Genomic DNA, 17,943 nt, shown 5'->3' with positions numbered 1-17,943 from the left:
AAAAAAAAAAAAAAATTGTGCTTTACCGCTGTAATTTTCTTGTGCTTACACAAACTTTAACAGGCCGTTTTACCAAAGACTTTTGAGGTATTTCCCCAGCTCTCTTCTCTCTGTTGTCGCGTTTTCTTCAACCCCAACTGACCCCAACAAAACAACTGAAACTAAAGGCACAATCTGTCTTTTTTTACCCTTTAGTTTACTAACGTTTGCCTTTCTTATTGTTTAGAACCATTTATTTTAACTTCTCCTTTAACTATTTACCTCTTATTTATGACTAAATTATCTTAATCTCTCAGTTAACCATTTTTCCATATTAACTAAATTACTTTGAGTTAAACTGCTTCACTGAATTACTGTCATGTACACGACTTGTTTTAATTCCTTACTTTGACCCCGGGGGAGCCTACATATAAAATTGATTAACTAATAAGCCAAGAAACACCAAGATAAATACTACAATCGTACTACCGAGGGCAGTAGTCAGATGTTACTGAAAAGAAGTTCACCAAACTTGAAAGACTGGGTGAACTACAAGTGAAAAATATAACCTTTATATCTGTAGACTTCCAACATCTTTACACATTTCTAAAGTAAAATAAACTGGTAACTGGCTGATGACTAAGGACAGCCTTTACTGTAAATGACTCATTCTGGCTTTTCAACCCACAACCAATCTCAAGACAAACACTAAAAATTCTATAACCAAGGCAATATTTACAAATGAGAAAATGAGTTGAGCAAACAGTACTAGTCACATTGTACATACCAGATATTAAAGTTGTTGTATAAGAGTGGGTCAAAACATGTGGGTTTGGAACAAGCCAAAGGGTCACAAAATAACTGTTGATCATTGTCCCTCACGATGAAAATCCAGGAGGTCGTGTCCGTGCCTGTCCGTCTGTTTGTCTGTTTGTCAGTTTGTCAGATACCACTGACTGCGCTCCACTACAACGTCTATTACTGACTGGACCGACTGTTGCTTTTACTTGGCTCTGAATGTTTACTTAATACTTCTATAAAATGAATATAAATGAGAGGAATGTGCTGTATGAATGCAGACATAAACCCTTTGCCAAAACGGACTAGTGTAGAGAGTAAACCAGAGAAACAGACAGACAACCTAGCCTCAGGGCACATTACCAATTACTCATCCAAATGAGATCACAGTCCAGCACTTGCCTTTCTATAATGACAAAAATGACAACAACTCACCCTACTGTTATAAAATGTAGCTTTTTATGATCAAATCTCTCTTTAGGATCAAAGAGATTTGAATAAAGGACTGTAATGCTTTTTGCGCGCACAGAAACCATTCAAAATGCTTCTTTACAGCAAAACACTAAAATCAATTTTGTTGGTATGTACATGGCATTTGTGATAAATGGCTTTACTTTAGCTAAAATAGGGTCTACCTCCCCTTGCAAGGAGAAAATTCAACTTGACATTTTTAATTTTTAGGAAATTCGTCAACCATAATACAAGACCGAAGAGACAGCTGCAATTTATCACCCTTGCTAAGCCGTAAATGTGTCCTAACTTTTGATTCAGTTTCTCATACAGCACTGTCATGTAATGGACGTTTGAGTATGTAATTAGGCCCTGCTGCTACTGGCCCTAACTATTTCCCTTTTGTATTCTTACATTTCTCAAACTGGAGTGGATAAGGTGAAGGAATGCGCTGTGAGAAGTTGAAAGACAGCTGTAATTAATCCCTGTCACCTCTCCTCCTTGCCTAAACCTGTGTTCGAATTTCAGTGAGACATTACCATGGAAACAGAGCCCAGTAGTTAGATTTAGTCAGACGTATTTGTCAAAAACTATTATTATTAAAACTATTTAATTAGACAAAGTATAGATGGCTCTCAGAAGGCGAATTCTGCCAGGGAAATACATTTGTACAGATATGTCCGCCCCACATAGGAATGGCATATTTTTGTGCATTAAGTAATCCATTTTGTATGAGCTGTAAACAAGTTAATGACTGTAATGCTGGTTAGCCTAGCTTCTGTTATATCATCTTTATCTAATCGAAGTGTAAAAATGCCAAAGCGCCCTTTTACTGGGAGTGCCGGACTATTTCTTGGTCGGGAGCAGAAACTTCCTGGAGCCTACATTGTTCACCTACAGCAACTGCTCCTCGCTAAGTAGTCTGGGAACTTAAAACAGAAAATTGTGAAATCAGAAGTTTTACCCCATCAAATGTGAAACCTTAATAAACTAGCACACTTGATTGTAAAGTTTGGCACATTAACCCCATCTCTATATTGATATAATTATAAGTTTAGATTTGAATAAGCTCTCTGGACAAAGAGACCGCTTTCTCCACATCATTCTTGCAGCTGACAGACTTGTTCATGTCTCACACAGTCGAAAAGATAATTATTTTTTCAGCAGCTCTGAGTCTCAGCTGCATGTGCCTTATCTCATGAATCATGTCTTATGTAACGGTTTTTAGTGGAGGATTTCACACAGCACAGACAACATCCCAACTGGGATTCTCTAATGAATGTTTCTGTGGTTTCTTACAACTTATTTCTACCTGGCATTTATTTAGAAAAAACTTTCTTCTTTTCTTTTCTTTTCTTTTCTTTTCTTTTCTTTTCTTTTCTTTTCTTTTCTTTTCTTTTCTTTTCTTTTCTTTTCTTTTCTTTTCTTTTCTTTTCTTTTCTTTTTCTTTTCTTTTCTTTTCTTTTCTTTTCTTTTCTTTCCTTTCCTTTCCTTTTCTTTTCTTTTCTTTTCTTTTCTTTTCTTTTCTTTTCTTTTCTTTTCTTTTCTTTTCTTTTCTTATATGTCAGTGAATATGGAGTTAAGGTCAGACCACACCCCGGAGCATTATGCTACCCGGCTCTGATTGGTGTGTACATAAAGGTGGAGCGGACGCGGAGCGCACAGGACTCACTGGACACCAGAGATGCCAGTGTGGGTGAACCTGACGGACACTGACACTGACGAGGCTACACTCCTGCGGTGATTTTTAAATGCTTGGGGTCCCATACCTGCGTTAGAAGCTAAACCTGCAAGCTCCCCTGCACATGAACGTAAGTTTGTTTTATTATTTTGCTGCGGTAACCTATATGCTCCCTGTAATTTGTAGTTTCATAGTAATAGGACATTTTCCTTTTTATCTTTTTTTGCAGATTTGGATACCAATGCCTTTTATTTAACCGAATAGGCTGTAGTTCAAATCATTCAGAGTTACATTACTCTTCTTAGTCTTATCTGTGTGGTGGGAATCGGCATGCACCAAAAAAATGCTTTCATCTGTGGTTAGAGTTTTAAGTTGTAGGGATTTTATTGGAGAGCAATGAAATGTCTTTATTGACTAATGTAAACGTAACCCTGTATTCACATATTCTAGACATTTAAATGTCATGAGTGCTGAGTTTTTAATTTTTTTTATTAAGAAAATATTGAGTTTAATCTCATTATTGAAATTAATTATTGTTCATTTTTTCCTTAACTTGTCTATCTTATCTAACCCTATCAAAATTTAAAAATCCTCAAAACAACCAAAAGACAAAGAAACAGAGAGAGAGAGAGAAAGAGAGAGAGAGAGAGAGCATGTCTGTGTGCTCAAATGTGCCTTGCATATCAAAATTTACCTCGTTCATGATAACGGCTCATCCTTTAGGGAACGTAACATCAGGAGACACAGGGGGAAGATAATGACTCTGTGTGTCGTGTGATTTTATGAGTGGTCTCAAAAAGGTCTTTAGTGTTTTTTTCTATAACTGAAATACTTATATCCCGATACTGCATGGTGTGCTGTGTGTGTTTTCAATCAATCTAATGTCAGTGTTACAGCTCTGTTGTGCTGTGCAGGTGTGGACACTACAGCACTAAGTCATGAAACAGAGGCTGCCAGTCACTTATTGAATTAACTGGGACAATAAAACAAGGCCTATCGGATTGCAATCCTTCTGCAGGTGTGCTGTTTGCATTCAAATCTAAAGTTTAAAAAATGTAAAGAAAATTTTTGCCTGTTGCATTTTAATTGGGAAACAATTTTGTTTTGGGCTTCCACTCCAAAGATTCATTAGGCGCTATGGAGACCACAGTGACTGAAAAAACAATATTGTCATTAAATCCGAAAAAAAAAAATCTCTTTCCTGTTGTCATGCTTTTGAGGAATTCTGAGTAGCACATAAAGTTTGCAGGTTGTGGTTGAAGATTATTACTATCACATGCACTCTGTGAAACATGCACACGTGCGGAAGTTTATACAGTGTAATATTAGCTAAATGTACTGTATTCAGATTTTCCACGTCCTTGGCGGTTTGTTTGCTCCATCCTTCCACCTCACTGAATTGCAATGCGAAAGAGGCTTCCATATATGCATATTACTTCCTCTTGATGAGCTGCTGTTTTATTCATTCATGGGATGTTTGTGTTTCTCTTACGACACCATAATGATCTGTGCCCACTTCATGGCCTCTGACCAATCCATCCTGTACCTGATTGATTCCCTCTTTTGGTCTCACTCTTGTTAACAGTGCTGCTCTTCATGGTGGGTGAGCATAATGTTTATTCCTCTGCGAGCCTCAGAAAATGGACACCACTCTTTGTGACGCTGCGGTGACCATGTACCACCTGACGACAGACCACCAACTGAACGCCAGCTGCAACTGCTCCTCCCCCGCTTGCAACTGGACAGCAGGTGGCGACGCCCCGCAGCTGCCCACATTCACCACAGCAGCCAAAGTCAGAGTGATTATTACCTTCATTCTCTGTGCTATATCAGCCTTTTGCAACCTGGCTGTGCTGTGGGCAGCACACAGCGATGGAAAGCGCAAATCCCATGTCAGGGTGCTGATAATCAACCTGACGGTGGCTGATCTGCTGGTGACCTTCATTGTGATGCCTGTGGATGCAGTGTGGAACATCACAGTCCAATGGCTTGCTGGGGACTTTGCCTGCAGGCTCCTGATGTTTCTTAAGCTACAGGCCATGTACTCCTGCGCCTTTGTCACTGTGGTGATCAGTCTGGATAGGCAGTCAGCCATCCTCAACCCTCTGGCTATCAATAAGGCCAGAAAGAGGAACAGAGTCATGCTGTCTGTGGCATGGGGCATGAGTACCGTGCTGTCAGTCCCTCAGGTAAGGTCATGTAACCCAGCCAACAAGTGGACATGCCTGATTTTCATTTGATTACACTATAAACAGGTTTTTATTAAGTGTCCTGTTGTGTTAATATATTCTCAAAAGACAGAAAACCATGTTATGAAAACATATTAAATGTGTAGTTCTCAGTTGCACTCCCAACTTCAGTCTGAAATAAATGACCATCCCAACAGCAAGAAGAGCTTTTTGCCACCATTAACATTTATTTATAACCATGTGGAAAGATGTGCAGGCAAGTACCAAGGTCAACAATAGCACATGGGCCATTTTCACAGAGATGAGAAGCCTGTGAACATACAGGTCCACCCGAAACTAAAAGGATAAGGTGGCTTTTTAAAAAATGTTTAAATTATTATCAACAAATACCATGAAGAGACCAAATCCAACAAGGAATTTATCCTGCTCACAAGTATTGTAGTGCACAGCCACTGTCTCATTCCCAAAAACTAAAAAGACATAACAGACAACTGTTGTATGCAGCAGGCAATGCGTTATATTTTCCTTAATTAGGCTACTATGTTCAGACAGAACATGAAGCAAATTTTCACTTTGCATCTTTCACGCAAATTTGACCAATGTACCAACTGCCAATTAGCTAGCTCTGTGCATTTTTGAAGCTCATCCACAAAGCTCTGGGATAATGACAAATGCTTTGCTCAAGTTGAAACATTTTCAATGTGACTTATCTTTGCGTCAATTCTCACCACCCTGTTTGATATTTGCAGCCGCTTGCTATCCACAACGTGCCATCCACATTTTATGCAACTGCATGGCTTCTAAAATGTTTATAGTTACCGTATGTCAATGCAACAGGAAGCTTTTATGCGATTTTGACAGATGTCAATGGAGGGCAGTGGCACAGTCGATTAATATCAAGCCATGGTGACACAGTTATTATGATTTATTCCATGTTGGTTTTGGTGTCTAAAAGTGAAGTGATCAAAATAATAAAAACAGCATACAGAATATTAACCTTGGCATAGTTGTGGTTCATGAAGACAAATCTCTTGCAGGTTTTTGTCTTCAACTTCCTGGTTAAAAAGCATCAGATGTAGCTGTTTTGGAAAGGATCTGATGAACTCAGGCATGCTGTCAGCACTTAACAGGGTAGGGATGAAGAAATATGGTACATACAGTACAATCTGTGTTTCTAACTTTTAACTGGATAGTTTTACCAAGAACCAGTTAGTTGAGCTGCTTTTGTACATCCTGTGGTGAGAGGATGAATGTAAATACAGCTTTCAGGGTCATGTGCCATAAGATATGAAGTATCAGCAAATTTCGGTGCATAAAACAAATAGCATCTGCATGACCAAATGCACTACAGGTAAGTGTTTCCTATCAGGCTGCTTACTACATCTCATGTCTTGTGACAGCCTCTATCCCTGGCAGGTCAACCAGAATGATGATAAGGCCGCCAAACACATAGTGGATGTTACTTCTCATGCATGAAGATGCCTTTTAGAATATTGTTTCCTTCCCTCCTTAGATATTCCTTTTTCGCAACGTGACCATCAACCATCCGGAGGACTTCACTCAGTGTACAACACGTGGAAGTTTTGTCACTCACTGGCATGAAACGGCATATAACATGTTCACTTTTTCCTGCTTGTTCCTGCTGCCGCTGGTCATCATGATCACCTGTTACACACGGATCTTCTGTGAGATCTCCAAACGACTGAAAAAGGACAACTGTAAGTTTAAAGTGAGGCTGAAGCCCAGTAGATCAGTTTACATTAGCGATTAGCTCTTATGTAACATAACTGCTGCTGTGCACTATGTTTGAGCCTTTTGTTAGCAGAAGAGTATTTATAAAGGCTGGGCTGTGTACATATCTTATTGGGGAAAGGATGAATTTTAATAACATTGATGATCCCTTAACTCAATACTACAGACTACTTGATTTTTGACAAAATACCTGCAAAACTAATGACATTCCCATCAGCCTCAGCTGTGTTTGTTTAGTGCTAATTTTGAAAATTTTGGCATGCTAACATGCTGAACTAAGATGAGGTGAAAATGGTAAACATTATACCTGCTAAACATCCGCATTTTAGCATGACTGATGTTAGCATTTAGCTCAAAGCAATGGTAACATGAGATTACCAGATTGCTTTGTTTAAATGTCACTTTTCAATGCTTTTAGGAGAAATATCAGAGAGCTAAAACTATCTGCATGGTCCATGAGAAACTAAATTTGGGCAAAGCCAATCTTGTGCTACATGATTTGATCCTGCTTTTATCATCTGGTCACAAAGTCAAATGGAAAAGCCAGGTGTAGCAAAGGCAATCATCTCCCACATATTACATAATACATTCATTATTTGTATGTATCAAGCCTTTTATAATGTTTACTTTGTTTTGTTTTTGACATCTATTCTTCCCCCAGTGCCCTCCAATGAAGTGCATTTGCGGTGTTCGAAGAATAATATCCCCAGAGCCCGAATGAGAACTCTAAAAATGAGTATTGTAATTGTCTTGTCTTTTATTATCTGCTGGACTCCATACTACCTACTGGGTCTGTGGTACTGGTTCTTCCCAGACGACCTGGAGGGGAAGGTCTCCCACTCACTGACCCACATCCTGTTCATTTTTGGTCTCGTCAATGCCTGCCTCGACCCAGTCATCTACGGCCTGTTCACCATTCACTTCCGAAAGGGGCTCCGAAGGTATTACTGCAGTGCTGCCACAGCATCTGACCTGGATACCAACACTGTTATAACTGGATCGTTCACTTGTGCTGCCAATTCTTTGCCACTGAAAAGAGAGGTGAGCCCTTCCAGCCAGGAGAGGTTCATGTTGTGCAGTGATAATCACAGCAAAGCAGAGTCAGCGTCGCCAGGGAGCAGCTTTTTAACAACAGACAACGATGCAGAACGAGATCTAAACCAGTCCAGCCCTGAGAGCGTCATATGAGCAGAGGGTGAAAGATTCCTGACAGTTTTTACTACTGTTGTATAACTTTACTGTTTATTCAGATTTGTTCATTGACTGACTGTCTAATGTGTTGGGTCCTGTATTCTTTGATCGCTATGTGTTATTTTGGCTTACCTCGAAACAAAAAAGTTGGAAGTGACAGAATTTAGTATTCTCTGTAGGGGTCTGGTGGGGGCTCTTAAAGGAATGTTTATGTGGTCTGTAACTCGTAATTTGTTGTCATCTCGAATTAAATGCCAGCAATGCTGAGCAATTTGTGTGTAGATCTCTTATGCAAACACACTTCTGTCTCTGTACTGATGTGTAGCTGTTGGCTCCCTGGGGGGAATTGCTGCCTATCATCAGTGATGAGTCATAGCATCCAAATGGAAAGGCCATTTCTACCCTCGAATTGTGACAAATTGATTTGTGGCACAGACTAGAAATAACTTTAAATGATCAGCTCCTCAGCTCTTGGGAACAGAAGATGGATATTTCATCTTTTGTTCAGAACAAAGAACAATCGAGACATGTAGGTTCATATGCAGTGGCTATATAATCTCATTCAGCCAGCGAAGACTATCAAGTGTGAATCATCATCAATTTGTTCTTCTTTCATGTTTCACAAAAGAAGTAATGTAACTAGAAAAGGTTTATCATCTGTAATTGCAGCTGTAATAGCAGCTGTATTTCATGGGGGTGTATTTCCAGCCTCCGGGCCTTTTCTGGAAGCTTTTTGACGCCACTTTGTACTGTGACTAGGAACCATAACAATTTTAGACAGAGATAAGAAACTGTCTCCAATCGATAAATAAATTGCCCATCTTTCATTAACTACATGCATTAAATCTTCCTGAATGTCAAATCAATACACCAAATAATTCAGAGATGAATACAATGTGCCAGCAGGACCCGGGAAATTATCTACAAAAACGACTTTAGATAAAAAATTTTCAGTTCCCATGTGCTGCAACTAATGGTTAATATTATTATTCATTATTCTTAATTTTCAACAATGTATGGTAAATATGAGCATATGTTAAATTGTGTAAAAAACACAATCTGCTGTTATATAGTGGGTTATGTTCTGGACTATAGCTTAGCTAGGACAAAACCTCCTATAGAATAGAAAATTGACATTTACTGCCAGCAGCTGGTGAGCTCAGCTTTGTTAAAACTGCAAAGAGGGAGTAACAGCTAGTCTGGCTCTGTCCGAAGATAACAAAATCTGCCAACCAATTAACAAGCTCATTGATGAGCGTGTTATATTTTGTTTAATCATGACAAAAAAACAAAGTATAAAACAGGGTTATGCGCTTTAGCTTAATATTTACCATACAAGCATGCAAGTGGAATACTATCATGTCACTTCGAAAAAAAGGTGTATTTAGCAAAATGTAGCGACAGCATTTCACCGTTTCTGAATCGTTTTGTTATAAAACAACCTCACAGTGTGAGTGATGATGGCACGTTTGTTTTGTTACAGTAAAAGAAAATGTGAATGACGCAAGAAATCTCACAAGGAAGTGATCTCTAAGAACAACACATAAAGGAGGCAGATGAAAAGTCAAATGAGTGTAAAAACAAAAACAGCAAACAGTGACAATGATTTAAGTCTCTGCCTCATTGTAGGTGCTTGGTTTAACACAAGAGGCCACTGCTGTATTATTTTACCGACTGATTCTTTTTTCAAATACAAAGCTGATGTTGACAGTAACACATGCCAAGCTCTTTGAATAGAGCTCTCAACGACATGTGGCCCTTTGGCATCAACCCTCAGTAAAGCTTTTAGAAATTTAAATTATGTCTCAAGCATATATTAAAGTTGGTGTCAGTATCAGTTCCCTTTCACAGAGAGCTGCCACATTATGATCTGATCTGACTTGTGAAGGTGGAATACAAATGATGCAACAGTGTAGAGCTGTGTGAAATGAACATAAGTACGTTCTGCCATCAGTCTAAGCTCAAAGAAGGAGCCAATCAGGAATAATCCTACATCTGAACATAAGTGATTGGTTATAGATGAACTACGTACTCTCTGACAGATTACGATCTTCCCACTCTGAGTCCAGCTCTAAAATTTTTTTCATCGAATTTTCATTCATTTATTCTAATTATATAATAATTTGTCTAATTACCCTGGTACTCAATAAATATGGGCATATTTTGCAGTTGATTATGCTCCCTTGTATTTGAATGTGTCTCGGCTACTAATGCCTCCCACCAGTCTCCATTTCCTTCATTTACAAATGAATCTGAAAAGCAGTTTCTGGCCTCGGTTTTACTAGAAAAAATGCCCTAAAAACTGAAATTACATATTGAGTTATGTAATATGTTGTCACATATTGAGATAACTTCTCAGTTGGGTCACTAGGTCAAAACATTTTTTTCATTAAATAATAAACTGTATCAGTGGCATGTGGCTTTTTAGGTGCACAAGAACATACCTCTACTTTTGCCACAGAACTGCCTAAACTAAGACTAAACCTAAACCTTGACAGTCTAGACAGTCAAAGCCCTGAATGGGTATATTTTAAGACTGTTGTATGAAAGAATATAAAAAATTAAAATCTCTGGATCCTGCCCTTTCTTTTTGCGTCTTCTGACATTAAAAACATGACATATGAAATATTCAAGGACCCCAAAGGCAACAAAATGCCAACGTACCATGACTGAGTTCAGTCATAATCAGACCGAATACAGTCATCTTTTTAAAATACATACTAGAGATGGCCTTCCAGCACCACACACAATGTTGTCTAATTCAACACAAGAAACAAAGTAAGACAAAGTCGGGATAACCTCCTCAAATTTCCTCAATGTTTTTTTATTTTTGCTACATAAATGATACATGACTGTACCATTTGTTGCAGTACTTCAGCTGGCTGCAGCTCTGCTGTGTCCCTGTTGTGCCATCACTGCAGTTTCCTGTAGCTTCTTCCATGTTTGGGTGATTGCTTTGTTCCTTTCATCCACACACAGTGCTCTTCACATGAAAACACAGGAAACACTTGACAAGAGAACACTTTTCAAATATGAAGTGATTGTGGTTTGTCCTTGGGGTGGAGATCTGGACACCACATATTCAGATTATAGAGTCATAAAGACACAAAGAATACAAACCTTTGCTGAAGGTAGAGATTGCAGGTTTCCTCTAAAGTGTCAAAGCTCAGTGTTTTTTGTCGAGGAGAATCTGGAGGTGAAGCAATATACTGCTTAAGGATGTCAGACTCTCCAAAATGGAAGATGAAAAGCTGACTCTGACTGTCTTCTTTAGAGGATGCTCTGTAGCTGGGGTCCTGATCACCTGCATGACACACATGTTTGTGCAGCTTTTCTGTATACATATCCACATTAATATGAACTTAACTTAAGGGCATACTCCTCTAGAAGATTACCAGCAACTCCCTCATCATTACTTCTCCTGAACCTCACAAATCTTTGGTGTGGTCTAATGAAAAACAAAGCAAATATTTGTCTTTGGATTTACCTCGTATGAGCAGAGTTTGCTGTTGGCTGTTCAGAGCATAAACAGGGTTGCAAGAGGTAGCAATCAGATGGGTTTTAGGAGGCATCAAAAAGCACACAGTTTGTTTGTTGATGACATCTTGGAGGAACATTTTTCCATCTCTTTGCACCTGAAGGAACTAGTTGAGGCAAGAAAAATAAGATAGCAGGATCAAAGAAGATTGAAATGGTAATACTGGTTCAGTGTTCCTACCAAGCCCTGCAGGAATGGCACTGATGCAGTGATAGTTGAGAGGTCCCCACTGTCTTTTGGCCTGTAGCAATATAGGGAATAATATGTGTTAATGTTTTTTTTTTTGTTTTTTTTTTTACAGTATGACTGCATGTATGTCACTCAGGTAACCTTTCAGTGAGCAGCATTGCGCAGGATTGTGTCCCTTGTCCTGTGGTGATTGTGTGAATTGCTCCACTTTTACACACCACCAAAAGATGGACCTCTGCTACAGGAAAAGTCTGGGAATCATCAGTACACGCAGGCCAGTAATCCACAAATTGCATCCTGGAGAAGGCACTGTCTGCTGCTGAAATTATGACAACAGACAATGGAGACCCTGAGGGAAAGACAAGAAAATGTCAGAGAAAGAGAATCAAACTGGCCATAACTAACATAATCTATAAACCTCTAACAAGCCAAAATGTTTGTTTTAACCACAAACCACAAATTTAACCACAGAAATACCCAGAAATGCCCCTCTGTTTTTGTGTTGGTACTGTTTATCATATTATGCAGTAATTTCCAGCCACTTCTGAACCTCAACTTGATCATTTCGACACCAATGAGCAGCAACTTTACTCCACCCTACACAAGAAACTAATTTCAGCCAGCTCATGACCACCGGTGAGGATTGGGACATTGATCGACTGGTAAATCGAATGGCTCAGCTCATTCTACTCCACAACCTTGAACCTTGTGTGAGGATTTTAATTTATCCAAACATTTTTACTTTGAAATTTTGTGTTGTATTTTACTCCTGCAAGATGTAACAAATAACTTAAGCTTAAATCAAGACTGTGTAACTTTAGCTAAACAGCAGCAACAACCACAAAGTGGCAACTTCATTAACACTTTTGTGATAAAACCATGAAATGATTATTAGTGATATGCTAAGCAGTAGTGTAAGGATAGCATAATACATGCTGAGCTTGTATTATGATGATGATTTGTGACACAATAGCTGTCAAGGCTCAGACAGCAGGATACTTCTCCGTCATTTGATCTATTCCGATATAACTTATTTAAACATATGTTTCATATTAATTGTCTTTTTACTGACAGGGGTTTGTAGGCAGAATACAAAAGACATAAAGACATACCTATACCATATATGATAACCTTGCAAAATAAAAAATGTATTTACCTGGTATCTAGATAAGACAGAGAAGACTGGTGCTCAGTATGACTTTGTAGCTTATCAACAACAGTAACAGTGGTTTAGAGGCACAGTTAGAGGCTAAACAGTATAGACATATACTTTATATGTCTGTTAATTAAATAACATAGATGTGCATGAAACACAGTAAAACTATCACCATCCTACTGAAGCTGATGGCAGTGAGGAAAGTGTGAAAGCAGAAATATTTCTCTATTTTTCTTTCTTTTCACCCTGTTCACATCATGTAGATACTATGCTATACTATAAATGCCTGTATACTATACTATAAATATTACTTGTAAAGGCAGGAATATGATGTTTACACATTATGTGAGAACTCAACATTTTTTTACACAACATATCAATAACGAAGAGTTTTCAAGTAAGAGAAATGTAATAAACTGTATTGCTGTCGACTACTAGACGCTGGGGTCAGATTTGATAGAAAGTAAGAGGTACCTCACTTTAAGATTTTCTCACCAGATCGTCGGTCCCAGACACACACTAAAGCATTATCCAGTCCAAGAGCTATGTAACAGTTGCATCTACTAACAGCAGAGCAGAGGATTTCCTTCGCGTTTGGCCACAACACATCCGGCATGGGTTCGGCATCTGAATCAAAAAGAAAAGGGTTAAAACCAAAAATATACAGTATGCCTATTGCTGTCATTTATACAAAGACAAAAAGCATAGTAGACATGAGCTATTAACAACAGGAAACACATTTTAAAGATGTGGTTATCAGTATCCAGTACATTAATCTCTGAACAACTAAATATTCTACCTGGTTTGCTCGTTGGTGCTTTTTTCAGCAAATATTGAAAAAGATTATGACTGCCACTCCACCACACACAGACAGCAACGGGCAATTCTGCTGATAAAAAGGACAGAGATTAAAGATGATATCAACAGGAGCAGGGCCTGTCACTTCTGACTTGAAAATAGGGACAGAATGATTGTGAGGGATAAAATCCAACAAAATAGTCAGCAGGACTACACCCTTACGTCTGTCCACCCATTCACCAAAGGTTACTCACTTAAACAGAAAGACCCTGTTTATGATCTATTATTCGGAAAGTGCCAAATATTTTTATTGGAAATGGCTTTCTGAAACAGTACTAGCCAACTGTTTTACATTTCCTTTATTATAGAAAACTCACATATCGACATGTAAAATCACCCAGCTCCACCCCTCCTCCATTACAAACCTGGCTGAGACTTTTCTTTACCGTCCCCAGGAAACTGACCACAAGGCAGAAGAAAGTGCTGGGTGCAACGTCTGCAAAAACAAACACAAAATAAACCAAGAGTGCATGTAACTAATGTGAGAAAGCTGCATTTACATTAAATGATTTACATGATTCACAGGCAATATTATGAAGGGCACAATATTACGGCCCTAGCCATGAATTAGTTTGCCTCAACCCCAACCTCTCCTGCCTCAGCCCCATCATATCCATTCATCTCCCCCAAAACCTTTTCATTATTAAAATACCTTTAATCCTGTCTCTGAGTCTCTGTGTCTGCTTTTGGGTTCAGATAATCAAATATGAATGTTACACACAATTTTAGTTGCAGAAGCAGAGCAGACACAGCACAACCAAAAAAAGTACTTCAAAACACATCATGCAAAACCTTTGGTCAAAGACTGTATGCGTATGTGCATCAAATAGAGCAGTCAGTCAAGCAGTCATGGCAGTTCAGCTGTGAAATGCTGATTTTATTTGTGTAAACTTTATTGTACCTCAGGCTTTCATTTGTTTCTTTTGATTTTTCTTCATTTGTATTCAAAGAGTGTCGGTGACGCTTGGTGACTATGTCCACAGCCAAATAATGTGTCAAAAAGTCTGTGGTCTGCACCTCGCCTGGACCTTCCAATGCCGTCCCTGCAAAACAGCAAAAACATGATAGGATATTGACTTTGCTGCACTCTTGACTGGAGTGTGTTCTCACACCTTCACTTCTTTTTCTAACAGCAGAAAAAGAGTAATTGATGAAACCTCTATACAAGAGATATACAGCATAACTGCCAGATACATCCATGCTTCGTCTGATTATATAATACAATATTGTAATATTGTAAAATTGTACCTTCTGGAATTTTGGGTGGCTTTATTTTAGTTGCCACTGACAATGGAGACCATTTCACATCCTCATCTCCAGAAGAGTTTTGTTCCTGAAGATTAAAAAAGAAAGACCAACATAATATGCAGTTCAATATATAACTATTCAGTAGTTTTCACAGTTAACTCATAGAATTTGTAATTCAATAACATACATTAAAAAAAAGGAATCCACAAAAGTCAGTGGAAAAATGTTTCCCAATCAGGTCAGTAAAGAAAAAACAAAGGAGGGCATGACAGAAAACAAAAGGACTTCGACTGGCAGCTACTCTGGATTTCAACACATTCAGTACATTTCAAGCTTCGTGATATTCCCCAAGTAGCATCAAGTTCAAGCCTTTTTGTTTTTCTTCATGCCATTATGTATTTGTGCACATACAGTAGTTAGCATCTTCTCACTTTTCAGCATTAATTTATTTAATAATATACAAATGAAAAAAGTTCACATTCAAAAGTTAGTTGATAATCAGTTTTCACTGTTAACAAGATGCTTAATATGATGCCTAATACACAATCAAGTTCAAACCAGCCTAACAATTAAATTACAGTACAACACCTGCGTCTGTGACACTGCCATCTCTAACTCCTTCAGCCAGGTTTCTGTTGGGAAGCGATAGACTTCGAGCCAAACAGCACCGTTGCCTGATAGGAAATATTAAATTCATGTCATTCAGTACTTGATTGTTAAGTCTTTAATTAAAATCACACAACGAAAAATACCTCGAGCAAGAAGTGAAGTCCTTACTTACAACTGATTGATGCAGCTCCATAATGTCCCCCTTGAGATATTTCAAAGGTCAAACAAATGCTCCTTTTGTTGATATCTTCCTAATATTGACAGAATGTTTTTAAATCTCATTTAAAAAAAATATTTTTCTGTTGTAAATGCAAAAAGTGACACCTATATGCAACAAAAATAGACTAATGTAGATAGACGAAGAATGTTTTGTAAAACAATACTAAAAAAACAACTAGATTCATCCTTAACCTAATAAACTATAAATACAGTTGTCAACATCACATTTAGACTGTGTTCATTCATCTTTGTAGAAATTCAGCGATTGTAAAAAAAAAAGTATGACAAGGAATATTTCAAGAGATGACTGATAAAATACAGTGTTGAATGACAATACGCACCATGATGTTAACAACACTGAGGAGGTGAATGCTGTCACAGTGATATGCAAAGACTCTGGCAACACCTGCAGTGGTAGATGATATCAGCTGATGTAAATGTGACAATACAATTTTAACAAAGTACTTTCTGAAAGCCTTTTTCAGGTTTCCAGTTTTATCCTTTCTTTCCTCTAATTCCCATTGTTTCAGTTCAGTGCATCATAATTCATGACTTGAGAAGCACACTAGTGCATTTGAAGTGTTCAAATGAATGTCACTCTGTATTTGTCCAATGAAGAAAACCTGGCAATTTAGGGATATAGAAACAGGCTCATAAGAGGCATACAACCCACCCATATCATCAATTGTGCCAAGTAGATAGGCCAACTCAGCCATTCTGTTCATCTGAATACATGTAATTTCCAGTCTGTCCTCAAGCCAGTCTGCAACACAGGTCAGAGAAGACGCACACCACACAGACAAGCCCTGGGAGTGACCCAGACTGAGGAACCTGCCGTCTTCCGAGCATGCAAGACAGTTGGTGCTCTCTGGAAGCTGAAGGATAAGCAAAACAGTCAAATGCGAATACCTAGATTTCCTTTGGAAAACACTTATCTTTTGTTCAATAAACAATTTATTTTCATTAGTAGAATAAATAGCGAGGACTGGATGTGCCTGTAAGACTTCTGAACATATTTGATATTGAGTCAAACAAATTATCTTGGCTTGATTTGACATTCTTCAAAATAACATACTTGTCAAGTCTTTGACGGTGCATCTAAGTCACGAATCTGTACCTGTGTTGCACCAGATGGTCCCAAAGTTTCCTGTCTTGAGTTCTCTGCTTCCATGAGTCTGGTGTACCTATGTTATGAGCACATCAAATTAGCAAAAACATCCACAGGTAAATAGTTTTTAGTTGTCAAATAATTGTAATAAAGTTAAAAATAAGTGCATCAAAGTACATCAGATATGTAACTGTAATCTAACTGTAAAGTAAATCATACAATACTGTAATTCAAGTATTGTCAGCAAATTAGGTATCAATGTCTGGGTCTGACTGAGGAAAAGGCATGTAACGTTATCAGTTTACTGATTCACTTTTACAAATTAACACCAGAGATTACAGACAACAAAAATATCTAAAGCTAATGAGGTGTGTAATTAGCAGTTAGCTAACACTGAAAAGGTGTTGGTTCCTGCTAACCAACAATATACTTCTATATCCAAGATTAACTAAGAACATGGAAGGGTGAACTCTTGTGACCTTACGTTAGCAAATTAAAAATATCGTTTCAAAGCCTCGTAATTATCACCACTGAATCGAATTCTTACCTTAATTCGGCCAAAGTTAAAGATGGTCACGCTAGCAGCCTTTGAGAATGCTAATTGTTTCACGGTCGTCGTGACAACAGTGTCTCCATGGACGTACTGTTGCCAGGTGGGTCTGCGGAGCACCTAGACCCGTCAAGTAACTCCATGTCAATACTATCAATTCTTGATTATACGGTTATTTTTACAGACCCAGCATGCTGTTATTTTCTCACATTTCAGTTTAAGTCTTAATATTCCATGGTTAAAACTCAGTCACGGATAAACGGTTTCTGATATCTGTGAAACGGGATCAATATGGACAATATATGGCTTTGTTGTAGTCTACAACCATGAAAATGGAGTACAATCAATAGTGAGAAATGATGAAAGCTGGTGTTTTTGTACACATACACAGACACAAAGTGGCTTTAATAAAAAACCTTGATAAAGTC

The 17,943-nt window shown here is 38.2% G+C and overlaps 2 protein-coding genes across 2 annotated transcripts; one reads left to right on the top strand and one right to left on the bottom strand.

The window, feature by feature from the left end:
• Positions 1 to 2,839: 2,839 nt before the first annotated feature.
• Positions 2,840 to 8,307, top strand: LOC130166291 (gonadotropin-releasing hormone II receptor-like). Its single transcript, XM_056371853.1, has 4 exons — positions 2,840 to 3,038; positions 4,494 to 5,097; positions 6,611 to 6,815; positions 7,511 to 8,307. Exons 2-4 carry the CDS (start codon positions 4,549 to 4,551, stop codon positions 8,035 to 8,037), a joined length of 1,281 nt encoding a protein of 426 aa, XP_056227828.1. The 5' UTR covers positions 2,840 to 3,038; positions 4,494 to 4,548; the 3' UTR covers positions 8,038 to 8,307.
• Positions 8,308 to 10,843: 2,536 nt separating this feature from the next.
• Positions 10,844 to 17,924, bottom strand: wdr93 (WD repeat domain 93). The gene is made up of 16 exons (XM_056378240.1): positions 17,513 to 17,924; positions 16,975 to 17,041; positions 16,531 to 16,732; positions 16,199 to 16,263; positions 15,811 to 15,889; positions 15,618 to 15,703; positions 15,030 to 15,114; positions 14,683 to 14,824; positions 14,147 to 14,217; positions 13,723 to 13,809; positions 13,419 to 13,550; positions 11,909 to 12,116; positions 11,759 to 11,819; positions 11,528 to 11,684; positions 11,161 to 11,344; positions 10,844 to 11,023 (listed from the first exon to the last, which is right to left on the bottom strand). Exons 2-16 carry the CDS (start codon positions 17,026 to 17,028, stop codon positions 10,915 to 10,917), a joined length of 1,722 nt encoding a protein of 573 aa, XP_056234215.1. The 5' UTR covers positions 17,029 to 17,041; positions 17,513 to 17,924; the 3' UTR covers positions 10,844 to 10,914.
• Between the last annotated feature and the right edge of the window lie 19 nt (positions 17,925 to 17,943).

Source organism: Seriola aureovittata, chromosome 1 (genome assembly GCF_021018895.1).
Source record: "Seriola aureovittata isolate HTS-2021-v1 ecotype China chromosome 1, ASM2101889v1, whole genome shotgun sequence".
NCBI classification, from domain to species: domain Eukaryota; kingdom Metazoa; phylum Chordata; class Actinopteri; order Carangiformes; family Carangidae; genus Seriola; species Seriola aureovittata.
Note: the sequence above shows the minus strand (reverse complement) of the source record. Positions and strands in the feature narration are given on the sequence as shown.

Excerpts from the sequence above, each read along its gene's own strand:
- wdr93 (XM_056378240.1), bottom strand. The coding sequence starts at position 17,028 with ATGGAAGCAGAGAACTCAAGACAGGAAACTTTGGGACCATCTGGTGCA. Across the intron at positions 14,825-15,029 it reads GCCACCCAAAATTCCAGAAG|GGACGGCATTGGAAGGTCCA; the intron begins GTACAATTTTAC and ends GCTGTTTTGCAG. Across the intron at positions 14,218-14,682 it reads GAAACAAATGAAAGCCTGAG|ACGTTGCACCCAGCACTTTC; the intron begins GTACAATAAAGT and ends TTGTTTTTGCAG.
- LOC130166291 (XM_056371853.1), top strand. The coding sequence starts at position 4,549 with ATGGACACCACTCTTTGTGACGCTGCGGTGACCATGTACCACCTGACG. Across the intron at positions 5,098-6,610 it reads CCGTGCTGTCAGTCCCTCAG|ATATTCCTTTTTCGCAACGT; the intron begins GTAAGGTCATGT and ends TTCCCTCCTTAG. Across the intron at positions 6,816-7,510 it reads ACGACTGAAAAAGGACAACT|TGCCCTCCAATGAAGTGCAT; the intron begins GTAAGTTTAAAG and ends TTCTTCCCCCAG.